The sequence below is a fragment of the Numenius arquata genome, chromosome 3 (genome assembly GCF_964106895.1).
Source record: "Numenius arquata chromosome 3, bNumArq3.hap1.1, whole genome shotgun sequence".
Classification (NCBI taxonomy): domain Eukaryota; kingdom Metazoa; phylum Chordata; class Aves; order Charadriiformes; family Scolopacidae; genus Numenius; species Numenius arquata.
This window is the reverse complement of record NC_133578.1, coordinates 77,296,986-77,321,125: the sequence shown is the minus strand read 5'-3', so window position 1 is coordinate 77,321,125 and position 24,140 is coordinate 77,296,986. Positions and strand designations below refer to the sequence as shown.

The window sequence follows — 24,140 nt, the reverse complement described above, 5'->3', positions numbered from 1 at the left end:
CTAAGCACCAACACACTGAGGAGCCGCAGCCCTTTCCAGAGGTGCCAGACAGGATGGGAGAAGAACCCAAGCTGGGAAAGGAACTGCAGGGGCTCAAAGGAGTAGGGTCAGTCCTTGGGGCTCTCCTCTCCTCTCTGCTCTCAGCGTGTCGCATCTTAACCCCCGTCAGCCACCAGGAGATAATAAAACAGCCAAGAAAAGGTGGGCTCAGCCCTCAGAAATGTCTGCTCCCGTCTCCCCATCACTCAGACCCAGCTTCCTCCCCTCATCCTCGTGGAAACGACTGCCGGTGGATGGGTCTGTGGTATCTCAGCAAAATGACTTTCCCCCCTGCCCCGCGCCGCTGGGAGGGCCGTGGGGACGCAGGGGACGGAGGGGAGCGTGGAGCATGCAGCTGGCGGGGAGGGGGCTGCGCACACCTGGAATGGCTTCCTGACCCAGGGGGTGCCGAGGCGTGACTCTGCTTGGGACTAGGCATCGGAGCTGGCCCGGCCCCGGGAGCAGGTGCCCGCTGTCGGGACTGGTACAGCCTCCTGGCCAGGTCCTGCTCGTACTGTTTAATACTGTCTTCAAGAGCTGAAGATCTGAGGAGGAGGAGGAGGAAGAGGAGAAGAAGGAAGAGGAGGAAGAGGAAATGATGGTGATGAACATCGCAGTGGACAAGCGCAGGGAAAGAAAGAAACAGATACAGGAACATACCCTGGCAAGGAGAAACACGGGTCTGATATAGGGGCAGCCTTGATTAAACCAGGCTCCTATATCTGATCCTGCCCAACACCGTCTGCTGCAGAAGAAGCAGGAACCTCTGGAGGACAATCTGGGATAAGGTGCCCAGAAGCATTAGCCTTCAGGGCCCCGGCGTCCAGAGACCGCCCTCCTCACGGGCCAGGAGAGGACCAAGAACACCCATCAGACCCATGAAAAAGGCCCAGGAGGTTGTTATGAAGGAGTGTGTGTGTTTAAGCAGAGTGAGGGGGCCCAGGGCATGAGTGAGTGTGTGTGCACACCTGACAGTCTCTTCGTGTACATACATAGATCTGCCCAGCTGGTAGCATGTACCTTTGTCTGACCACAAGAATAGGAGAAGCAAAATGGACAAGTATATAGAGTCATAGAATTGTCTGAGTTGGAAGGGACCTTTCAGCTGATGGAGTCCCACCATAGACCTGCCACTGACAAACCCATCGCTGACCCATGTCCCTCAGCACCACCTCTGCCCGGCTTTTTGATCCCTCCAGGGATGGCGACTCCACCACTGCCCTGGGCAGCCTCTGCCAAGGCTTGACAGCCCTTTGGGTGGAGAAATTTTTCCCAATTTCCATCCTAAACCTCCCCTGGCCCAACTTGAGGCCGTTTCCTCTTGTCCCATGACCTGTTCCTTGGGAGAAGAGACCGACCCCCCGTGGCTACACCCTCCTTCCAGGGAGTTGTGGAGGGCGAGAGGTCAAACATTACGGAAGGCCGATCTGCCACAGGCCCTGGGACACGTGCAGCTGAAGAGGTGGGTGCATCCGTAAAACAGGGTGGGAATGGCAGGAGAGCTGCCCTCCAGACATTTGCCCCCCTCGGCGTGTGCCGGTACTTCCTCGGTCACACTCCTCCCAGGGGACCAGCGCCAGCGGCTGTGTGTGCCCAGGGCACATCCCAGGGTGTGTGACCCAGCAGAGCACGGGGGCGTGTGCTGGGGGGGACGGGGGGACACAGCACACATCCTGGCACAGCACTGGTGACACAGGGGGGAAAAGGAAAGCCCAAGAAGGTGCAAACTGATGGGGTCGCGAGGGACAGCACACAGAGCAGAGAACTGGAAAGAAGCAGAAGACAGAGGATTAGAAAGAAAGTAATAAAATCAGCGTCATGCACGTGAGGAAACACAGGTCATTGCGGCTGCAGCACCCTGTGAGGGCAACAGAGCCCTCCCTCCACACAGCGCTGCCGTGGCCTCTGGAAGTGAGCCCTCAGCCATCCTGCCACTGTCACTCACAGAAGAGGGACCCTGGGAAGACCAGCCCATCCCGGGAGATCCACAGTAGCAGGGAACAGCCCATCCTCACCTTACGAAACGGAGCATGTTTTGGTGACTGATTCCTGCCAACCCTGCCCAAGGCATCAGCCTGGCACTTCTGCCAGAGTTGCACAGAAAGCGACACCCTGGTTCCAGAAGCAAAGTGGAGCCGAGGAGCTGCTCTGCAGAACTTACAACCAGCAGCACCAGGTCTGACAACTGAAGAGCCAGGTGGCTGCAGGCAGCTTCTCCTGGTCCTGTGTTCCTACCTCCGAAAGGCTCTCCCTTCACCAGGTCATTTTCCATGGACAAAAACAGCGTAGAAGAGACCGAAGGTCTGGAAGGCAGGGATCTCTCTCCTGCCCGTAGTGGACAAAACCACTGTAACTCAGCACTCACTAACCCTTCTGCACTCTAAAGTAGAACTTTTCCTGTGCCCTAAGCAGTTTCAACAAAATCCTAGCCAATCCAAAAGCACAGTCAGATTGCAGTATGTTACAGGAGCAAATCATGGGATCACCTAAAAAAATCCTGCTCCCCCAGCATTTTTCAGATTTCTGTATCTGCTGGGAACAGCAGCAAGTTCATGGAAGAGCAGAGAGTCCCGAGGCAAGCGGTGCACGTTCTGTGATACGAGCGATGTCCTTGTGATGGCTTTGCTTTCCAAGGTTTGTGTGGGCAAAGCCACATTTCTCCTTTCTCCACCCATCTTGAACAAAGCTTTTATTGCAGCAGCCCTTGGCTACCTTCATGCTGAGGCCTTGGAGGGATCAGAGCTGGCTTCACCCATAAACCCTGCCCCATCCTATGAGGAAATGTGCAAGGGAAGGGGAGGCAGGAGGCAGAGAAAATCCTGTGTATCTCATCGGGAAGGGATGACAGACCAGCCTCTGCTGCCTCTCAGAGCACAGCAATACTAGTTGTCAGGAGGAGAAGCCTGACAGAGAACTCCTGTTCTGTTGGACCAAATACAACAGTGGAGTGGGTTTTTTAGGTGCAAAGACTGAGCAGCAAATCTGTGCACTACGTGTGCTCCTGACGACACCACGGTGCTTAAGCAGCAACTTCAAAGGTCTCACAAATGTGCAACAAGATGAGAGGAATCAATCTCTTCCAAATCAAGGCTCCATGTAACAAACGGGCTTTGCCGTGACCGGCTCAGCTTTCTGACGTTACAGGGCATGAGACTAAGGCTTCAGACAAAAATTCCCAGCTGAGACAGATCAGGCAAAGAGCTGGAGGATACCAAGAAAGCTTTTCTTGAAGGGCAAATGCCCTGGTAATGGGGAACATTAGTCCAGCTCTAAATAAACCATAGGCAGATCTGCTACACGATCAAGTAACAATGGGAAGCTTTGTGCCCCCAAAGCCCTAGATTAGATAAATAGCTAGATCTGACTGAGGATTCCACTATGTATTTTTTCACCCTCAGAGCCTCCCAGAAGGTGACAACACCATTATCACCCACGTCTAAGCACAAACACGGGAACTGCCAAGTGGTGTCACAACTCACGGTCACTCCTCCAGCGCCTTATCCAGCATGAGGAGTCACGGGCAGCCCTGATCCTCTAAAAATTCTCCCTCAAACCCCAAAAGAGACTGTTTCAGACTGTCCTGTGAATGCCTCCTACAGGAACGTTATGGGAAGAAGACTATAATTACTTGTAGGAGCAGGCTGACCAATTTTGAAAGGAATTATATGACACAGTAAATGCGTGGACTAACTTCAGGTCTTAAGTTCTGAGCTAGGAAGTTCTCTTTCTTCCAAAACAATTCAAACACAAGCTAATGAAACAGCTTGTGTGGATAAGAATGCACTCATCTTGCTCATTTCTTGGCTTCAGCAAGTTTTCCAGTCTAGCACTGGATATGTGTCTGTACATGTCTAGATATGGGAATCTATCACTGGTTGTGTGAGATGCTCTTTCCATTTTTCACTTTGAACCTGTCACCTTGCAGCTTCAATAAATACCATCTTTTTCCTGTGTTACGAAGGAGGTGGAAGCTGTGTGCTGAGCGGGGAGGAATGCAGTCACCATCACATAAAGGCGCTGAAGTTACGTTTTTATAAAACTCCACTGTTTTCACGACTGTGCAGGCACTGTTGAAATGCAAGAGTCACCTCACTCATGCAGCTCGGAAGCAGATGAGCTCAGCCAAGCGGCGATGCTTCACACTGTTTGATGCTTCACAGGTACGATATGACCTCCCCTAACGAAGGCTCGTTTGTTCCCTGTTTTTAACACCATGTAATCCAAAAGACATGCAGCAGGTCCTCCTTTCCTGAACTAGCCTAGCGAAGAGTGAAGGTTTTTGTGTCTCACCGTGCTGCCCTCCACATAGCTCGTTTCTCCGCCTCCAGAGCACGACGTTCTGCTGGAGAAAGCTCCTTATCTTGGCCGCTCAGCAGCTCAGGACTCTGCATTCGCAACCGCTCCTGGTGTCGCCGTTCAGCTTTGGCCGTCCGCACGGGTGCCACTGCATCCCCTGCTCCGAGGTACAAAGGACTCAGCCTGGGCAGAGAGAGGAACAGTGAGAGGTGAGGTGGGCTGGCCTGGGCCACCACAACTCCTGTTCCCCTGTTTTCAAGATAAAAGGTGATAACCAACATCCCCAGTCAACGGTTTAGTACCACATCCAAGGACGTCACCTTGGGAGATGGAAGGACACATAAACAGAGGTGAGTTTCTCTTAAGAAGTTGGTTCTGATCACTTTCTCCACAAAACCCTTCCTTTTACACCCTACGGCTGCTAAAAGGAGGTGGCATCTGCTCTACCACCCAGCAGCTCCCAGGCAGAGGATGTTGCCAATCTGCTCACCCAGACATGGAGTTGGTTCTCTGCTCAGCCTTGATCCCCTCTTCCAGTGAATTCCTCTGCGAGCTGCTGTTCTCGTTGACCTCGGAGGGCCTGAAGGAACACAAGCACATCAGCTAAGGCTCCCACAGGCTGGCACAGCCCAGAGAGGGCTGGAACAGACCCCAGAACGCAACACCTAGTTCAGTCTGAAGACACAACCCATAAAGATTTTGCTCAACAGCTCCTGCACCATCACTGCAAGCCTTTCCTTCCTGATTTCACAAATGTTCATACTCTCTACCATCAGAGAGCCTCCTAACATCAGAGCTCCTCACGTGGAGCCCAACCATCCACTGACACACACTCTTCCAGTGCAATGGAAGGTGTTTGCTGATGAGTTCTTGCCCAGTTCCAGCCTGGCTCCTTCCAGCTGCCACGGCTGCTCCCAGCGTTTCCCTGTGCTGCTGCCGGAGGTGCCTGGATGTTAACGAGGGACCTGCTGGGCTCTAAGTGAGTGCCCGTCTGGGCTCGGGTGAATCCTGAGTGGTCTCAGAACAGCGATTCTCAGTGTTGGCTCTCCCCGCGCGACTGCTGGACACATGGAGGCTCTGTGCTCACAACCAAATTACTGCAAACTTGCTCATTACTGAATCACTGCAACGTTCAGATCAGCTGAGCCAGTCACCACCTGCACTCCTGTGCTCTGCACACACAGACACTGCTTGGTTTGGTCTGAACTAAAAAGGGGTTGCACCAGCCTGTTTTCCACCCGTTAAGAACATCCACGCGGTTACTGCGGGTCAGGTGGCAGCAACAAAGTTTATCATGACTTTGAGCCCTTATTTTTACTGCTCAAGTTTACTTTGATTAAACTTTAGTTTCTATTCTAGCATGAAAAAAAAAATACAAGAAACAAAATACAAGAAACACAGTCTATTCCACTGCCTTGCCTTTGTTGAAGCAGAAATAATAATCAACTGAAAATCATCTGATGGATCCAGCCTTACTCTCTCTGACCTCCCACATTTCAGTATGAGAACAGCAGGGATAAGTCAACTTTCACCCCAAACCAAGCGGCTGGTTCGCGTTTGGCCGCTCTCCTCCCCTCGAGCTGCCCCAACAGCACGGGAGGTGGGAGGTCTCCATGAGAAGTTCCTCAACAGAGACTGGACAGAAACAAGGGAGAGAAATGACATTCAAAACGATGGGTGTTTTCAGCCACTGTAATTGGAAATCTTATGAGAAGCCTTTTCTCCTTCCCCAGTCCTATGGCCAAGAATTAGAAAAACCACATCAAGGTAACCTGGAGGATGAGTCCAGGAGAACCAGGAAATAAAAGCCTTTTTAGGTTTTTTTAAACTCTAACATAGGTTGATCACCAGGGCTTATCTTGAATTAGCTGTCTCTAAAAATCAACATCTCTACAAACCCAAGTGCACAGACAGCTGAAGGAGAGATTCTTCTGAAAAGAAAGAGCCGGAAAACCCTGCCCAGTTCTATGCTGAAGGAGAAAAATTGTCCAGCCCTCTTCCCTGAAGATGACTGACAGCTCTGACGTGTGTGGGTGGCAGCGAGCTACCAGCCCTGTCTTACCGAGTGGCTGGAGACTGGCTGCTCCTCCCATTGAGTCTCTCGATCTTGTACTCGACTCCTTCAATGATGACACTGGACTGCACGCTCACCTCGGGCGCCTGCTTCGCCATCTCCTCCTCTTCTGCCTCTTCCTCCAGCAGAAGGGTACGTTTCTGCTGCAGTTTTCGAGCTGCCAAAGTAAGACAGACTCATCTTACACCACAAAGCGCTCACTAAACCCCCCCGAGGATGTAACCTCTGGGCAGGTCCTTGCGCTCATCATCCCTCCAAGTCCGTGCCGTTTTCAGTCCGTGCTCTCTCCTTGGATGCCTTTGTTTCTCCTCCACTTCACTAATGCTTCAGATGCAAAAAACTCTACACTGTCCCCCAAAGGGTTTTATTTATTTATTTTTATTTTAATTCTAGTACTTGGAGATATCCTGATTAGAGGTGATGTTTGTCCTCATCTGCCCCACTCAGCAAATCTCAAAACAAGCTGAAAGGCAAGCCTGAAACTTGCCTTCTCTCATTCCATCCTTTGTATCTTGATCTTTGTGTCTCCTACATCTCTCTTTCAGCCACCAGTGAGAGTCTGACATACCCAGACAACTTCTTACGTTGGACCTGGGATTCTTTTGGCCACATCGCATTGAAGAAACCCAAAATGACAAGTTGCAATCTCTTTTTCTTATCTTCCTTTCTATCTTTTATGAGCTTACTCTTGTCTTAAAAGGTGTCCATGTTCCTGAACTACTAAGTAAAAATGAGACAGTTTCTAAGTCTCTGGACAAACTTGCAAACAGCCCCTGAACAGGAACAGAGGAGGGAAGGTGGGAAAGAAGACTAGCTATTTATAAAACGAAAAAACCCCCCGGACAACAAAACCCAACAATTTACAAAAGAAATTCTATTATAATCTTTGCAAGCACCAGTCACAGCTCCCAAACCCCGGAGTCCAATTCCAGCTGTATTTTCTTATGGAGCAGCCCCATGTTGCTGCCTGACAGCCCGGGCAGCTTACAAAGAAACATCATCGTTTGTAGTAGCTTTCTTAAATTTTATTGCAGTGTTTCCCAGCTACAGGAAACCCTGATACCACGGCACTTCCACCAGCCCACACGGGAACAGCGGAGCATCCACAAAACTCCTTAACGTCCACTTGCTTCAGGCTGTTACCAGGCCTTAGGAATAACCACCCATGGGCTTTTGGAAGTGCTTTTTTGGATTTGTGGGGTGCGTGCTCCCTGTGCCTCCCACAGAGGAAGGATTCCTGTAACAGGACACATTTCCTTGCACAGATTCTAACATACCTTCCTCCTCTTTCATCTTCTTCAGATCGTCCTCTCCCACCAAGGAGACTCTTTTGGGGGGCTTGTCCATCTGCTGCTGCTTCACCTCAATCTCAAAATACTTCTGCCTCTCACGGAAGGACCTCTGCTCAGGGCTGTGCAGTCCCCCAGGGCTGTGCATGGCCACCTGCAAGAACCACAGGGCACTGCCCACGCGCCACCAAGCCAAACCTACCTCCCACATGGCCCTGGCCTTCACACCCTCCTCCTCCTCCCCAGCCTCCCCATGATCCCGCCTCCACATCCACCACCCGAAAAGCCTGAATCCCCTGCGAGTCCCCATCCCATTTCCAGCTCCGGGCACCAGAACTCACCTCTGGGGCACTTCTGGGATTCTCTGTGCCGCTCTGACCAGGCAATTCCTGAGAAGAGAGAGAAACGGGCACATTCTAAAAAGGAAGTTTTCTACCACTGCTCCTGCCCTCCAGCCAAGTGTCACCAATGTCACATGCAGCAGCAGACCCGGGCATTGACTGATGGAATAGTTCACACAACAGTCCCAGAATTAACACAAGACAAAGCCACTTCAGGCTTAGCAGTTGTGAGTTAAACTGAGGGCTAAACAGAAACAGAGGGTGACAACTTTTAAAAGGGCAGAAAGTGAAAAACATGGGGAAACAGGTGAGGAACAGGAGCAGAGGCTTAGCTTAGGATGGAGGAGCTTAGACTTTCTTTAAATCAAAGACGCATCTATTGAAAATTTACTTCTAGGAGGTGGAGAGACTGTCAGGAAAGAAAAATCCATATTTACCCAAATAAATAACAGAATATTGGATGAGTAGAACTACAAGGGGCAGAAAAAGAAATGGATTCACAAAACCCATCTGTGAACTGGAAATCAGTAAGGGTAAAACGAGAACTGGCAAAGAGTTATTAAACCTATGAAAGTTTGTTAATTATACAAATGAAAAGGAAGCACAAGAAGAGACCAAGCAGACTACCTTCAACAGCAAAAAGGATGAGAGGCAACAGACTCAAATTGTAGTAAAAGAAACTCTGATAAAACCTACAGAAAAATCCTCTTCACAGCACAGACAGTCACACACAGGAGGAGATTGCCCACAGCGACCTCAGAATCTCCATTTCTGGAAATTCAGAACTCAGGTGGACTGGGCCTGAGCAGCCTCATACACCTTCAAAGCCCGCCCTGTTTTGCAAAGAGGATGGAGGCAGATGTCCTCCAGAGGCCCCCTCAAGCCTGAAGGGGTCCATGATTCGAACACATGGTGGGGAGAAGGAGCAGTTCCAATTAAGTTAAAGATAAAAATCTAATAAAAAAGTCCTCAGAACAGGTTTGGCCTGGCCCTGGACTCTGAAAGTTCACAGAGTTTCTTTATATCAGGACAGCATCCTGATGTCCAGTGAGAGTAAGAGCGACACGAAATTCAATGAGCTTCCAGGACTTGGTGATTTTATGGACAGGATCCTGCAGGGTGAGTGTCCGCAGCAGGAACAGACTCCAGCTTCCACAGGGACCTCAACACGTCCCTCCTTCACCACAGCTCTTCGGAGGAAACAAATGCCTGCCTCCTCCCTGTTCTCATGCTTCCCTGCAATGCCCAACCTTCTGATGTCCCACATGCTCCCCAAACGGCACGGGTTACCTGTGTCCCGAGCAGAGGGTGTGACAAGGGCACTGCGGCGAAGGTCTTGTATGCTTGCTTGACATTGATCGGGACCTCGTCAGGAGAGGGTGGTGAGGGTGGCTTTGGCTACAGGGACAAAGACAAACAGTAGAGATAACCACAGATGTTATAAAAAAACCCCAAACACGGGGGAAACACACACAACTCTCCCCCTGAGGAGCCTGAAGAACAGAATATATAAGGGACAGGTCCTGCAGCTCGGGCAGAAACACAATCAAGGTTGTGTACATGCTATGAACAGCACACGTTATCACAGCCCCGTTTTATGTCTCGGATGGTGGGGAAATGACGCCTCTGATGGTACAGACCCTCAATGACGTGACCAGGATGTTGTGACTGATCTCTTGGCCAAGGAGCCACGTTGCTGTCACAGTCCCTAAGGATTTCCACCCAGTTCAAGTAGCATGTGCATACCTGAATCAGTGGCCAAAAAGGGCTGGAACAGGAAAGCTACACAGTTGACTCTGACCCTACTTAGGACTGAACACGCTACATTTAGTTTATTAGAAAATTAAAGATAAGCCCTGGCCTTGCCTGGCATTTCTGACTAAAGGGGCCTTCTTCAAGGGAAGGGATCTATTAGTCTTTGGTTTTTGCAGTGGCCATTGTACTTCTGTTTATAACGTGACCAGTGTGTACTTCTACCTGCTTCATGGCTGATGGTCACAGTGTCCTAAACCACAGTTGCCATCCATCCATCCAGGCACCCACAGCCCAGAGAACACCCGCCTTTGATCTCAAATCTTCCCTTCACTTACTCAGAAACACCTGATACGGTCCAAGAGGACCCTCCTACGGCTGTCACTTGTCTCTGCTGGTCTCTTCCTCACTCGTCTCCCCCATGGCCCCTCGGAGCACACTCAGGGAGGAACAGGAGTTGGGATGACCTGCTCAGAGCATCCCAGAAATGAATGGGAGCAGGGGGGAAATGACACCACCACCTTCCTTCCCATTAGAAATCAAACCCCCTTTAGCTGATTCACTCCTTCAGTCCCTCTCGCTGCACTAACTCAGTTTCAGGTGTTTGTGGCTCTTCTTTGTCCTGGACTGAGGCTAAAGTATAGTGTTGGATGATGTTCCCTTCTCCATGGGCTAAAGAACAGCATGTCAAGGTCAGAGAGATTGTAAAATATGTGAATCTTGGGCAATTGCATGGGTTATATATAGCTGTTTGTCTGCAAATCAGGTCCCTCATTTGGTATCATGTCATACAAGCTCCAGTAAAGAGTGAAGGGCTGTACTGCAGGTATATGAGGCTTCTGCCATGAAAAAGACCAAAATACCTGAATCCTTCTCTCCCACCAGTGTACAGCCCTGGGATTACAAATCTTTCAAAACCAATCATTTTGCAAATCATAAAACTTATTATCAGCAAGATGGTATTGGCTCTTGCTCCGAGACATCGATAGACAAAGGTTCTGAAAGATTTATGCCTCGACAGAAGGCAACACCTCATAAATAGGGATCTAAACCTTCAACTGCTCTGGGGATTTCAGCCACGACACAGGTTCAACCACGCTAACTCCCTGAAGGGGTGCGTGAAGACACAGGGCAGGCTGGTGAGGCTCATCTATGTTAGAAAAACGAATGGGATGCACTGATCAGCCTCAGCTAATGATCTTTAAACTCCCAAACCAGCACCAGGAGGGAGCGTCCATCCTACCCACCGGAAAAAGTGGCATGAGAGCAACCGAGGGCAGAGAGATGGAGCTCAGGGAGAAGGAACCACAGCCACTTACAGAGTTCTGGACACTGAAGCACGGCTCGGACTGCTGGAAGGGATTGGGGCTGTCCCCCTCCTCCGAATTGTGCGGGGCAGCGTTTTGTCGCACTCGGGAAAGAGGCTGAATGACGCCTGGCTTGGTCTGGTGGTGTCGGTACCACACAGCAGGGGGGAAGCAGAGGAAGAGGGGAGAGAGAAGAGAAACGAGCAGTTAGGGCAGCAAGATGTTTCTGCCATGCGAGTGAGTGAGGCAAATCCACGCACCTGAGCTCAACTCCTCAGCTACCAACCGGGAGGGAGAGCTACTGAAGCCAACACCAATGGGTGCCTCTGGGCACGTGTTCTGGACAGGCAAAGAGATTCAGACAAGTCAGGGCTGGACAGGAGCAGGGTTACAGAGAAGGGCAGGACACAAGGAGGAATCTGCCACTGCAGCAGCTGCAAAGGTGAGAGGAGAACAGCACGAGGATGTCAAAGCCTGGAGAAGGGAAGCATCATGAAGGGAAGATGCAGCAGGAAACACCAGCCAGGAACAGGTACGGGCAAAAGCTGGGGATGAAAATGAACTGAGACCCACCAGGGGCTCCAATTAGAAATGCAGACATTAGAGACAGGAGCCTGAGATCCGACCTCGATGCCATCGCTGTTGGATGCTGTGTAGAAATGAACAAAACCTCTAATACTAACGAGAGCAGAAGCAGGAATTGAGTAAACGAGCAACAACGAGAGGAGTGAAAGCTGCAAGGGCAAACAGGAATAAAAGCTGCAAAAACACTTGCATCAGGTTTTCAAATTGACACTACTTAAGGCAGTGCATTTGTAAAAATGAGGTATATGAGGAGTGAAGAAGACAGAGTAAGAGGCAACAGCGGGACTTGCTGGGCTGGAAGGGAGCACACACAGGAGGAGGAGACAAGCTCTGTGCTGCAGGATGCACAGGGACACGGCGATGACATCTCACGGTGGATGTACTCACCGATTTACTGTCATCCTGTGATGTAATGAAGTTAATGGAAGCCTGAAAACAGAAATACAGCTGTAAATTTGGAGCCCATACGGGGACCCTTCAGTTTACCCCGCTCCATATAAAAAGCAACACAAAACTCCCAACTCCAAGCCCCCCCTGCCCTGCCACCCCCCAGGTCCTGCAGCACTCCCCACCATACCTTCTTCTCCATTTGAGGTGCAGCCTGGAGCCCACCCGCAGGAGCTTCTCCCGGCTCCTCTGCCGTGGGGATGGCATTCCCGACTCTCTCCGCACCTCTCCGGGCATTGACCCCCCGCCCTCTCCACAGCAGCTCAGCCAGTCCTTTTACACACTTTTTACACCATTTTACACCCCCTGCCCTCTGCGCTTGAGCCAAAGCCATCAGCACCACAGCTCCTCTGCCAGGCAGCGTTCGCAGATGCCATCTCAGCCGTGGCTAGCAGGGAACGGCCCCTTGGTGGCCACGGGCACCGGGGGGGCAAGTAGCCAGGGAGGGGGAGGCGGAGGCTGGGCGAAGAGCAGGAGCAGCAGCGCACACCGCACACCCACGGGCACTTACAAAGCGGGTCTCCCTGCCCGGCAGGCAAGCGGGCCGAGGGGCTGCAGGCCGCTGGAGAGGGGCAACACCAGGGAGGGTCGGCAGGGCAGAGAGAAGGGGAGAGAAAACGAAGAGACCGGGTTTTCCGCCTGAGACGAGCACCTTTCCCGGCGCAGAGGCTGCCGCTGCCCGGAGCTGTGGGTTTCCCCAGGCAGGTCCTCGCCACCCGCCACAGGGAGAGCCCCTCTGCCCTCCTCAGCACCGACCCACCACCAGCACCTCCTTCCTTCCCACCAGGCGCTCGCAGGACCCACGGCCAGGCAGGACCAGCATGACACCACCCTCGGGACAGAGGATTCAACCTCCCTCAGCCAGTCTCCGAGAGCTCTGAAATAAGCCTGCAAACTCTGGCTGGACTACAAGATGTCATAAACCAAAGAATTTACATTAAAAATAGATGGCGGCAGAGAATTAGAGATGCGATACCTTGGAACTTCTGCTGCAGAGCAACAACCTGAAGGTCAAGTGTCCTGAATCCCCAGAAAATGTACAAGCCATGAGCTAGTGATTGCCCTGCATCCCTCAGTATTATCTGTGGGACCTGTTCCACTGTGTAGAACATTCATTGTCCAGAGAGAACTACATCTACCAGACACAGCCTCACTTGACACCCAGGTGACTGCTGCAGAAGGCTCTGATCCAAAAAGTGTGGAATCGTGTAAATGTGGCAGAAAGCTCAGGTACAGAGCGCAGGGTTGGGGATGCCGCTGGTGAGAGTGATGGCTCGGCATTGCCACAGCGAGGCACCTCCAGGAACAACTGCCAGAGCCACCAGTTCGTAACAGCCACAGACCGAGTCAGGAAAAAAGGCTTTTGAAATGACGCACAGACCAGATCTCAGAAATGACAGCAGTGAGCAAATCTGCTGAAGAGCTTAAAGGCTAAAATAAAGGACAAAGTAATGGAATTGGCTATAAATGCTTTAAGAAATTAATAGAATCTCTCATGGCATGTGTATCTCTGAACAGAGAGATAAAAGAGAAAAACAAGAAAAAAGCTGGATAGATTATTCAAGATGTTGCTCGAGCTACAGGGAACTCATGATATAAAAGCCCTGAAGTGACAGAATAGACTACAAATCACAGCAAACGCTACGTAACAGAGAATTGGAGACATCTGGCTTAAAACTGGAAAGGCAAATGCCTGCTAGTGGCCAGGACACTGGCACCAAGCCCCCAGTGCCAAGACACTGATAAAAACATCAGGGGCACTACAGAAGTTGCTGATGACAAATTGGAACAAGGGACCTTCCATCCAAATGCAAGTTTTAAAAAAAGAAAATCACAATGAGAGTAGTCAGATATTGGAGCTGGCATCTAGAAAGATGTAGACTTTCCATCTGCAGAGGTGTTCAACATTTAACTGGCCGTGGCCTTGAGCAACCTGATCGAATTGGACCTACTCCGAGTGTGGCCTTAGACCAGACCTTCCATCCTAAATTGTTCTATGAGCAGCTCCATGGCCACCCTTTGCGATTTGGGCTTCTTTTTCAGCTGAGGCTCTTTAAAGAAAGAGCAAATTAATACCTAGATCTTGTACTGTATAATAAGGAGTATCATCCACACCCCATTCCTTCTAGATAGAAAGAACCCAATCTCAAAAAAAATCTGCACTTGTGGTAAAAGGAAAACTTACAGAGAAACAGCCCCAAATAAGCCTCCCATCAGTGTATGCAACTGCTCTCAGAAAATAGTAAGTGAATACATGCAGCTGGAAGAGAAAGCACTGAAATAGCAGTACTATAATGAATAGCATCTTCTTCCAATTGTCCCTGGTGGTCACTCAAAGGATCCAAGAACCAAGGGAGATGCAGGAGAGGCCAAGGACGCAACAGAGGAACAGAACTGTTATCACTGTGGCTCCTCTGTCCTGTTCGCTGCTCCCAGCCACATGGCCCTGCCCCTTGTCCTCAGTGTTAACTGTCACCTCACCCCAAGGTGACGCAGTTCTCCTCGCTCAGCTGGACTGGCCCAGCAAAAAGAGCAGACAGCTTCTGTCCAGCTTTGAGAACTGAAAGGGCTCGGCTATGAGGTGAGTACCAGAGCTGGTGGGACCAGGCAGTTGGAGAGCTGTTGGACTCCAAAAGGAATGCAACAGGCACAAAGTGACCAAGGACAGAGTGCAAAGTACAACTTCCAGTTCATTCCAGACCCCTAATATAAAAACCATTAACATGTAATTATGGTGAAGGGAAAATTTAAGAGATCCATTTAAGGATATCTAACTTCAAAAGGCTCAACTAACTTGTGAAACCCACTGCCACAGGATTAAAGATTAAGGCAAGATTCAAAAAGAAAAGATCAGAGCTAATATGAGGAATAAGATTGGCTAGTGAGAATAGGTCATGTTTACAAAAGAAACCCTAAATTACAAGGAATAAAGAAACTTCCCATTTCGGAGTGGAAGCTGGCCTTTTCCTGGAACCAGAGTTTTAGAATATCATCCCCTGCTGCAGGATCTGTCAATTTTCCTCCAAACAGCCGATGGGGGCGGCTGGCAGCGCCACAGTCAGAACTAGGGATCTCTCCGGAGGCCGAGGAGCATGGGTTTACAGACCCGAGATGATTCTCCAAATCTTGACTTCTCCATTTCTTCTGACATACCAATTGCCAGAATGAAACGGTCTCTGTATAAGGCACCGGTGAGGCCACTCTCAAAAGAGACAACAACCATTTGTGGTCACTCTCAGTACTACCCTGCTCGTTACCCTGCTAATTGTCACACCTCACAGCAATAACTTTCCACTGAGTTTATGACCAGTGAGTTACACTCCTGGGTCTCCCAGACACTTTGAAAGAGCAGAGGTTCTTCTCCTAGTTCTCTAGTTGCTGGACGCCCCTCCACCTGGAAGGTACGGCTCTCAGGGATGGAGGCTACTCTCAGCTTCCTCCGCCCTGGTGCCGTTTGCCTCCCTGCCCTTCCCTGCGTTGCCCGTCCCGCGGCCAGTCTCACCTGCTGGTTACCAGGCGAATAGGGGGTTTCACGCCTGGAATTGCCCGTCCCAGACTCGCCTGCAGGAGCCTGGAAGAGAGAAGACAAAGGCAGACAGTTACTGTGGAGCAGCAGCTTCCATGCCTCTCCCTTGGTGGTGAGACCAAGGAGGTGAGGGAGACCACCGATGTCCAGCTGAGGCCGAATGTGCCACCTCCTTGCCAGAGCAGAGTTAGCAACGGGCCCAGCAGCAGCTGTCACAGGGCAGGAACTTGCAAAAAGCACTAGAAACAGGAAGGGAATGACATTAAACATTCACAGCTAAATGTCCTGCAAGGCCAACTGACTTGGGGTCAACCTCCTGTCTTCATCCCCAGGAATCCCCTCCCCACAACTTCTCCCCAGCCCTCCACAGACTGGGCCACAGTCTTGGCAACCTGCTGGATAGAGACTATGCAAAGGCATGAAAGGGGACAAGATTCACCCCCAGCCACATCCATTGCTGTTCGCCAGCTGGTGACACCTCTATGAGTAGCCCAGAGCACAGGGAAGACGGGGTCTCACCCCTTCCAGGGGAACCCACCATCACCAACACTCAGGCTGGGCCACCCCAACGGCTACAAGAGAGCAGCATCCCAGCAGTTCCCTGCAGTCTGTCCACGGGACTAAGGAGAACGATTTAAAAAGTATTTTAGATGCCTAAAGGCGGAAACAGGTCATTTGGGATTCAGAGAACTGTTTAAGCAAATGGAGGGTTCGGCAATCATTAATGCCAGAGCCAGGCAGTGGTGATTCAAGTTAATTAGATTCAAGTCAGCCTTGGGCAATGGTGTTTCTACTGACCAGGAGCTGTAATCCGAAGTTTATATGGGAGCACAGAAAACATCTGACCCTTCTTAGCACTGTCAGGACAGAGAATGGCAGTATCAACTGATCTGCCTCCATCCCTCCCCGGCAGAGAGGGCTCTCGGTCACCCTGCCCCTGGCTGCTGCTCCCCAAGTCCTCCCATGCTCCAGCACACCCAGTTCAATTCACCAAGGAAGGAGCTTTCTACAGTACTGTTTTTCAGGGATTTCAGCTCCCCAGCCTGGCTGACACCGACTGCTCCAGTTCTGGTGCCAGAATGCAGGAGGAGAAAGTGCAGACGGGGAACTGATCCCTTTTGACAGCAACCTGGAAGGAGAGCAGCTCCAGCCAACTGTGACACTCCAGACCGGTGACAGCTGAGCTGGCATAAAAGCCCCCCAAAGGGTCAGTGCTTTGTGACTGCTGCTCTTTTCATCTTCTGAACTCTAAACCTGGATGTCTGTAATGTCCAAACCACAGTCTTTGGCTTCTAATACACTGAGATGCTACAGAGGATCAACCAGGTGCCTCGCTCTATGGTTACCTGCTTACACAGCTGTGAAAAACAAATTGTCACCAAGGAACTAGGCTAAAAACATCTACAAGAACCACAGCTGGGTGTTGGTTTGTCTGTTTGTTTTTTCTTCTCTGTGTGTGTGCCATTCATTTTGCTTCTCTTGCTTTTCAGACACCCGAAAGGGCTGAGAAAGGAAGGTAAGAGTGATGTGGTGCTGATCTGGAACACAGTATCTCTGGGTCTAGTCCTTGCTCTGCCACAGGCTTCCTGTGCGAGAGCCAGAAAGTTAAATACAGACAGGTTTCCCAAGGCAGGAAGAAAAATACTTGAAACCTAAAAGTCTAGATATACTGAAACGTGTCATTTCAAAGAAGAGAGTGCTCGTGGGCTGCGGATGAACCATGTCAGCTGCTCTGACGCAGCAGAGTCTAGAAGCCGCTGTGTTTGTTCAGGCCCAGATACCCAAAGTGTGACACCACCATTGTTCTTCTACCCCCCTGCCAGCTCCCACCCACAACCACGGCAGCCGGGAACGCCACGGCTCCTACCAACTCCTGCTCACCCAGAGACACAGGGACGTCACAGAATCATGGAATGGTCTGGGTTGGAAGGGACCTCTCAGCTGATGGGAGTCCAACCATCAACCCAGCACTGACAAACCCACCACTGACCCATGTCCTTCAGCACCACCTCTGCCCCGCTTTTTGATCCCTCCAGGGATGGCGACTCCACCACTGCCCTGGGCAGCCTCTGCCAAGGCTTCACAACCCTTTCCAGGAAGGAATTTTCCCCAGTATCCATCCTAAACCTCCCCTGGCCCAACTTGAGGCCATTTCCTCTTGTCCCATGGCCTGTTCCTTGGGAGAAGAGAGCGACCCCCCCTGGCTACACCCTCCTTTCAGGGAGTTGTAGAGAGCGATGGGGTCTCCCCTCAGCCCCCTTTTCTCCAGGCTGAATCCCCCCAGCTCCTTCGGCCGCTCCTCACAAGACTTGTGTTCTTCAAAGTCCCTAAGTCTCCTGACACCTCCTCTCCCCTCAGCAGGGGAGCTCAGCAGCAGACACACGGGGCAATAATGGGTTCATTAGTGGCTGGAAGACCATTCACTGCCCAGGCAAGGCTGGAGAAGGACATGTGTTAGGTGGGACCGGCCCCACATGGGCCTCGTGCTGCCCGGTACATGCGCAGGGGTGGCCTGGAGGGGGGGACTGCACACAGCATGCCGTGGGACCGCTTGCCTTGGAGTAAACGTTGGTCTTCAGCACTCCCCCCCTGCCATAGCCCAGGGGCGGCCCCCCCAGGCAGGCCTGGCCCGCCGCCTTCCCCCTGCGGTTGGCCACCACGAAGGGGTTCTCACTGAAGAGGATGGGCTGGGAGTCCACCATGCACTCTTGCTCTGGCGTCTTTGGCGGCTGGTCCTGGGACAAGGGGCCACCCATGGGAGGCTGCTGGTCAGGCTGGGGCGTTTCTGCCCCATGGGCACAGTGGTCAGGTGGTGCGGGGTCCCGGGGAGGGCCAGCCATGCTTCCAATGGTGGGACTGGCAGCCGCGTCGGGGCATGAATCCCGGCTGTCCTGGGCCACTGGCAGAGACAGCAGAGCGCAGTCGCCCTCCATTCTGGAGCTGGGCTTATTATACTGAACGAGCTGAGAGGGAAACAAAAGGGTCAGAAAGAAATGAGGAGAACAGAGTAAAGGAGAGGAGGGAGAACACACAGAGCTGATGCTGAAGGACAGGAGAGAGAAGAACTCGAGCACTAACGTCCACACGACCACCCCTTCCCTCTCTCCTACCTCTCTCCCTCTACCACCAGTCTGGTGAAGATTCCAAATGCCACTTCCAAGAGAGGGCCTTGCAATACAGACACCTGGTAGCTGACAGGCACAAGCACGCTCCCTGCACGCTTCCAGCTCTCCTCCGCATTCCAGCCTGCACCTCAGCACTTACCAGGAATGCTGCTGCTCTCCAGCAAACCCCACACAACCACACGTCCTCCCCCATCTCACTGCGGCACATGGAATCACAGAATGCTTTGGGTGGGAAGGGACCTTAAAAGCCATCGAGTCCCACCCCCTGCTCCGGGCAGGGACACCTCCCACCAGACCACGTTGCTCCAAGCCCCCTCCAACCTGGCCTTGAAGCCCTCCAGGGATGGGGCAGCCACAGCTTCTCTGGGCAACCTGGGCCAGGCTCCCACCACCCTCAGGGGGAAGAATTTCCTCACAATTATCTCACCTAAATCTCCTCTCTGTCAGTGTCAAACCCTTCCCCCTTGTCCCATCGCTCCCCTCCCTCATCAAGAATCCCTCCCCAGCTTTCCTGGAGCCCCTTTAGGGACTGGAAGGGGCTTGAAGATCTCCCGGAGCCTTCTCTTCACCAGGCTGAACCCCCCAATTCTCTCAGCTGCTCCTCACAGCAGAGGGGCTCCAGCCCTCATCCTCAACCCCACTCCACCACCACGACGGCCCAACATCAACTGTCCCGTGCCATGACACTTCCCAGCAGTTCCAGCTGTGTCACCTCTTGCTCCACTGCATTCCGTACAGTTACCACCATATCTACCCCCTGCAGCTCCACCACCCCTGCACAGGCAAATATGCTTTTATGGCCCCACTTCATCCAAATACACACCAATAAATAACAGGGAGTTAAATAACAGCTAACAGAACACAGACCCCTGCAAAAGCAGGACTGAAACCGAGCTCCAGTTCTACTGAGGCTCAACTACACCCGTCCACGATGAAGCACTGACCTTTCCTCTTCTAATGCTGTTACCCCCGCCAAAGCCTTCTCTCAGGGAAGCAGAGATAACCAGAGAGCAACGATCAGATCTCCTTCTTTCCCGGTCCCTGCCGGGCAGCAGAAAGACCTCTCCTGCTCAGAGCACATTCTCCAGCCCCTGTGTCATGGCAGCATCCATAAAAATAGCTCTGCGGGGCTGGGTGGGCCGGGGACTATGATGGCAGCTGAGAGGCTCAGGAATTCATGAAGCCCTCCCCTAACCCCCCAGCCCCAATCCCACCTACAGCAGTGGTGGGCAGCGCCCCGGCTCCTACTGTCTGTATGTCTTCAGACAGTGAAGCCTGTGCTACCCTTAGACATTCTGCTATTGCAGCTATGTGACTTTCCAATGTAAAGAAAAACCTGCCAAAACCACCCCAAATTCCAACCTTCTTTTCCCAGAGGGCAACAAAACACAGTAGCAAGAGCTCTAGTGCACGTGAAGTTATGCCAAGCAAAAAAAAGTACTTCCAGGAACATTATTTGCTCCCTGGGGATGCTGTAACGAAAACCCTGCCAGAATCACCACTGCAAAGTGGGTCTGTGGGTCCTGCAGCTGGAGCCCTCCGATGGCTCCAGTGCTTTCCTGAGCCAAGAATAGCACAAACCCTGACCAGCCTGGGCTCCAGGTGAGTCCCCCCCCTTCAAGGCCTGCTTTGGGAAAAAGTGAACGATGCTTTGGGGGCACTGTGGAGATGGGCACCTCACCAAGGCTGCATGGGGAGCCTCAATGCCTGCTCTGTTCATGGACACGACTGGAGCCGAGCTGCACCTACCCCTCGCTTTCATCTCCGGCGCTTCTGCAGGATGCCTCGCTCCCTCTGCTATTTTTATCAGAGAAGCAACAATTTCTATTTTGGGTGAGCCAGGATTCTGGCAATGTGGTGTGCTCCTCCCAGCCGTGCCTCTGTCACCCCCCGTCCCACAGAGGGGACAATCCTGTTTCACCCTGTGCCCTCTGCAGCGGATACAGAAGAAAAGATCTGCGGCTCCAATCCACCACTTCGCCCCAGACACTAAAACAAATCCGAGTTTAAATCGAATGAACAAGTACAGAGAAAGAACCAATGGCTAGAAACTGAAGATAAATAGATTCAGACTAGAAAGTACAGACTGTTAATTAACTAATCACGGTGAGATGCTGAGCGATATAAAGTCTTCTCCATTTCTTAAAGCCCAGAGAACAAACCTAGACTGTGATTGGTTTGCTGTGGCAAGATGCAGTCACTCGTGGGTACGGTTTCCAAGCCTGTACTATGCAGAAGACAGAGACCATAACGGCTCTTTAATCACTGCAGTGGCAGCCCCCAGGCATGGACGTGCGCTGGACTCTGCAGACACCAGTTACCGAGAAGCTGGCACAGCCACAGGGCATCACCCAACTTTCCACTGGAATTTTTCAGTTGGGGTTTTAAAGTATACAAACCAAACAGGCCTGCGTCTCAGCAAGCCTTTGTTCAATCTTGCTCACAACACGACCAGTAGGCAGCAACAGAGACTAATCTGAGACAGACAGCCATCTGCCCCCTTCTTTGGGGGCAATTCTTGGGGAAGCCTCATGACAAATTCCACCCGCAACCTACAGCGGTCACAACAGAGCTCTGCACCCGCAACAGCGGGAAGAACAGCAGGCCCCACAGCCCCCTTCCCAACTATATGGGAAGAAAAGATAAGTAGACACTGTTTGGAGGAGAAAGTACGTGGTGGGAGAGTTGGTCTAGAGACAGGAAGAAAGAAAAAAATACTGTGGGAACTGGGCAATAGTGATCTCAATCCAGTGGGACCGACTGGAGACAGACAACCTGTTACTCAAACTATGCTTTTCTGATGGCCAGACCCATCCCTGTCCGAGTCTTCCTGGCGGTCACCCCCCCAGCGAGGGACGGCCTCTGAAGGAGCACCAGAACCTTCCTGCCCCTGCAGCCCATTCCCCCCGTACCTACCATCCAGGCAGATGGATTTTTTCAAAGAGAGCAAAGACAGGGCTGGGCAAACGACAGCTGGAAAAAGATAAACCATGGGCACCAATTGGCCCTTTCCCTGCAAGGGGACATTTATAGATGCCGCCCATACGCCCCGGCATTCCAGCATGTCCGGCCCCACATTCCAGCACTGGCGTTCCTGGGCTGACACGGCACCAGTTCCCAAATGCTGCTCCCTCTGGGTGACACAAGGGCTGCCCAGCAGAGAGGCAGCTGCTCACACAGGGCTGGCTCTCCCCTTCTCTCCAGCTGCTGAGTTACACCAAGAGATGCTAAAAATACATTAAACCTTCTCCTGATAATGCTTTTCTGTGTGAAGAGCCAGGAGAGAAAACGCAAGAGCTGGGGAGTCGGGGGGGGAACAACGTGAGGCAGAGCAGGGCTGCAACCACTGTGGAAGCAGAAGAGCAAGAGGGCCTGAAGTCAAGGAGAGGAGAGAGGAACAGGGGAGGAACCTGTCTGAGTGGAATGAGATGGAGACAGTACAGGTGAAAGAGGTGATCCTGGAATGATGGAACGGGAATGGTGAATCCGATGGTGACAGCAAAGGGTGGTCTTGATGCCAGAGAAGGAAAGGAATGGAAGTGAAGGCTGAGGATGTGTGTGATGATCCCAGTGCGACAGGGATGAGGCAGGGAAGGTAAACCATGAACAGAAGAGCAGCAGAGATGGAGAGGTGAGGTGAGAGTTTAAACAACATAGGAGAGAGAGGTGACTTTGTAATCTGTGAAGTTTGTGAAATCTGGATTTTCTCTTGGCTGAGGTGCCACATATCTCGTATCAGGGTCTGGAACGTAGGTCAGGGCAGGAGTCTCCAAGGCTGTGTCAGGGCTAAGTCACGATATGCAGTCATTGTGACTGACTTTCACAGTCCTAGATGGACTTTGACTTACTTTTAACACTTTTGACATGAGCACCCTGCAGCCGCCCCCCTTTCTAAACACAGTCCCACAATGAATTCACAGCTGAACTGCGCACACAACACTGTCACCTTCTGTCTTGGGAAGAACTTCCCCTCCCTCCTCCGCAGCTTCCAGTAATTGTCTCCTTCCATGATAAATCTCTGCGCTCTCCCACCCTCCTCTCCTGCTGGGCTTGTTTGAGACACTTTCCTTCTTTCTGCCCTGCTCCAGACACTTCTTTTTGCGTCTTGGCAATTACACAATTTCCCAATTGGAAAGCGCCCTGGCTCTCTGCTCTCCTCATTTTCTTATCCCAATTTTTCTTTGTGGCGACCCCCCATTTCAGACAGTGTTCAAAGTCAACCACAGCTCCGTGTCCCTGTTTTCCTCTGCAGAGAGCACCACCACAGCATGGTTTGGGTTGGAAGGGACCTTAAAGATCATTTAGTTCCAACCTAAGATCATCTAAAGATCATCTAGTTCCAACAGGTCCATGTCCTTCCTGTGCTGAGGGCTCCAGAGCTGGACACAGGACTCCAGGTGGGGTCTCCCCAGGGCGGAGCACAGGGGCAGAACCCCTCCTCGCCCTGCTGGCCACCCTTCTTTTGATGCATCCCTCACACCAGGGCGCAAGGAGAGGGATAAGAGAGCAACCACGGCTCACCCCGCGCAGGGACCCATGTCTCAGCAGCCCCTCACTTACGGTGCGGTTGACTCTCTGGAGACCACTGCTCGGCAGCGCAGCCAGGGTCCGATAGTCCAGTCTCAAGGGCTCGCTTGTGACGTTCTGGAGAGGGGGGCAAGGGGGAGAGCAAGAAAACACAAACACCAGGAAGAGATCAGGCCACAAGTCAACTAAATCAACCAGAAAGAGCAACTGAAAAAAGGAAACCACCCCGAGTAATAACCAAGGCCTTGTCTCCAAACTCTGCAGAAAGTTCCCATTGCCTGGAAATGCACCATAGAATCATAGAATGGCTTGGGTGGGAAGGGACCTTTAAAGCCCCCCCAGTGCCACCCCCTGCCCTGGGCAGGGACACCTCCCACCAGACCACGTTGCTCCAAGCCCCCTCCAACCTGGCCTTGAACCCCTCCAGGGATGGGGCAGCCACAGCTTCTCTGGGCAACCTGGGCCAGGCTCTCACCACCCTCAGGGGGAAGAATTTCCTCCCAGTTATCTCAATCTCCCCTCTTTCAGTGTCAAACCCTTCCCCCTTGTCCTGTGGCTCCCCTCCCTCATCAAGAGTCCCTCCCCAGCTTTCCTGGAGCCCCTTTAGGGACTGGAAGGGGCTTGAAGATCTCCCGGAGCCTTCTCTTCACCAGGCTGAACCCCCCAACTCTCTCAGCCTGTCCTCCCAGCAGAGGGGCTCCAGCCCTCCCAGCATCTCTGTGGTCCTGTGAGCTCCCTGGAATTGTTCCAAGCACAACCACAGAGACCCGTGGCAGAGGCCAGGCTTGAGAAACCCCACAAAGACCACGTCACCCTGGGCCTTTGGTCACCC

At 52.0% G+C, this 24,140-nt stretch overlaps 1 protein-coding gene across 1 annotated transcript in view; it reads right to left on the bottom strand.

Moving 5' to 3' along the window:
* SCRIB (scribble planar cell polarity protein) overlaps positions 1-24,140 on the bottom strand; it is a 97,339-nt gene that overhangs the window by 8,974 nt on the left and 64,225 nt on the right. The window contains exons 29-42 of the mRNA XM_074145821.1: positions 23,342-23,425; positions 18,212-18,619; positions 15,633-15,701; positions 12,642-12,692; positions 12,071-12,112; positions 11,970-11,972; positions 11,111-11,236; positions 9,330-9,437; positions 8,040-8,087; positions 7,687-7,852; positions 6,398-6,566; positions 4,826-4,915; positions 4,330-4,518; positions 420-584 (exon numbers count right to left, since the gene is read on the bottom strand). Coding sequence (XP_074001922.1) covers positions 420-584; positions 4,330-4,518; positions 4,826-4,915; positions 6,398-6,566; positions 7,687-7,852; positions 8,040-8,087; positions 9,330-9,437; positions 11,111-11,236; positions 11,970-11,972; positions 12,071-12,112; positions 12,642-12,692; positions 15,633-15,701; positions 18,212-18,619; positions 23,342-23,425 — 1,718 coding nt within the window. The remainder of the gene's footprint in view (positions 1-419; positions 585-4,329; positions 4,519-4,825; positions 4,916-6,397; positions 6,567-7,686; positions 7,853-8,039; positions 8,088-9,329; positions 9,438-11,110; positions 11,237-11,969; positions 11,973-12,070; positions 12,113-12,641; positions 12,693-15,632; positions 15,702-18,211; positions 18,620-23,341; positions 23,426-24,140) is intronic.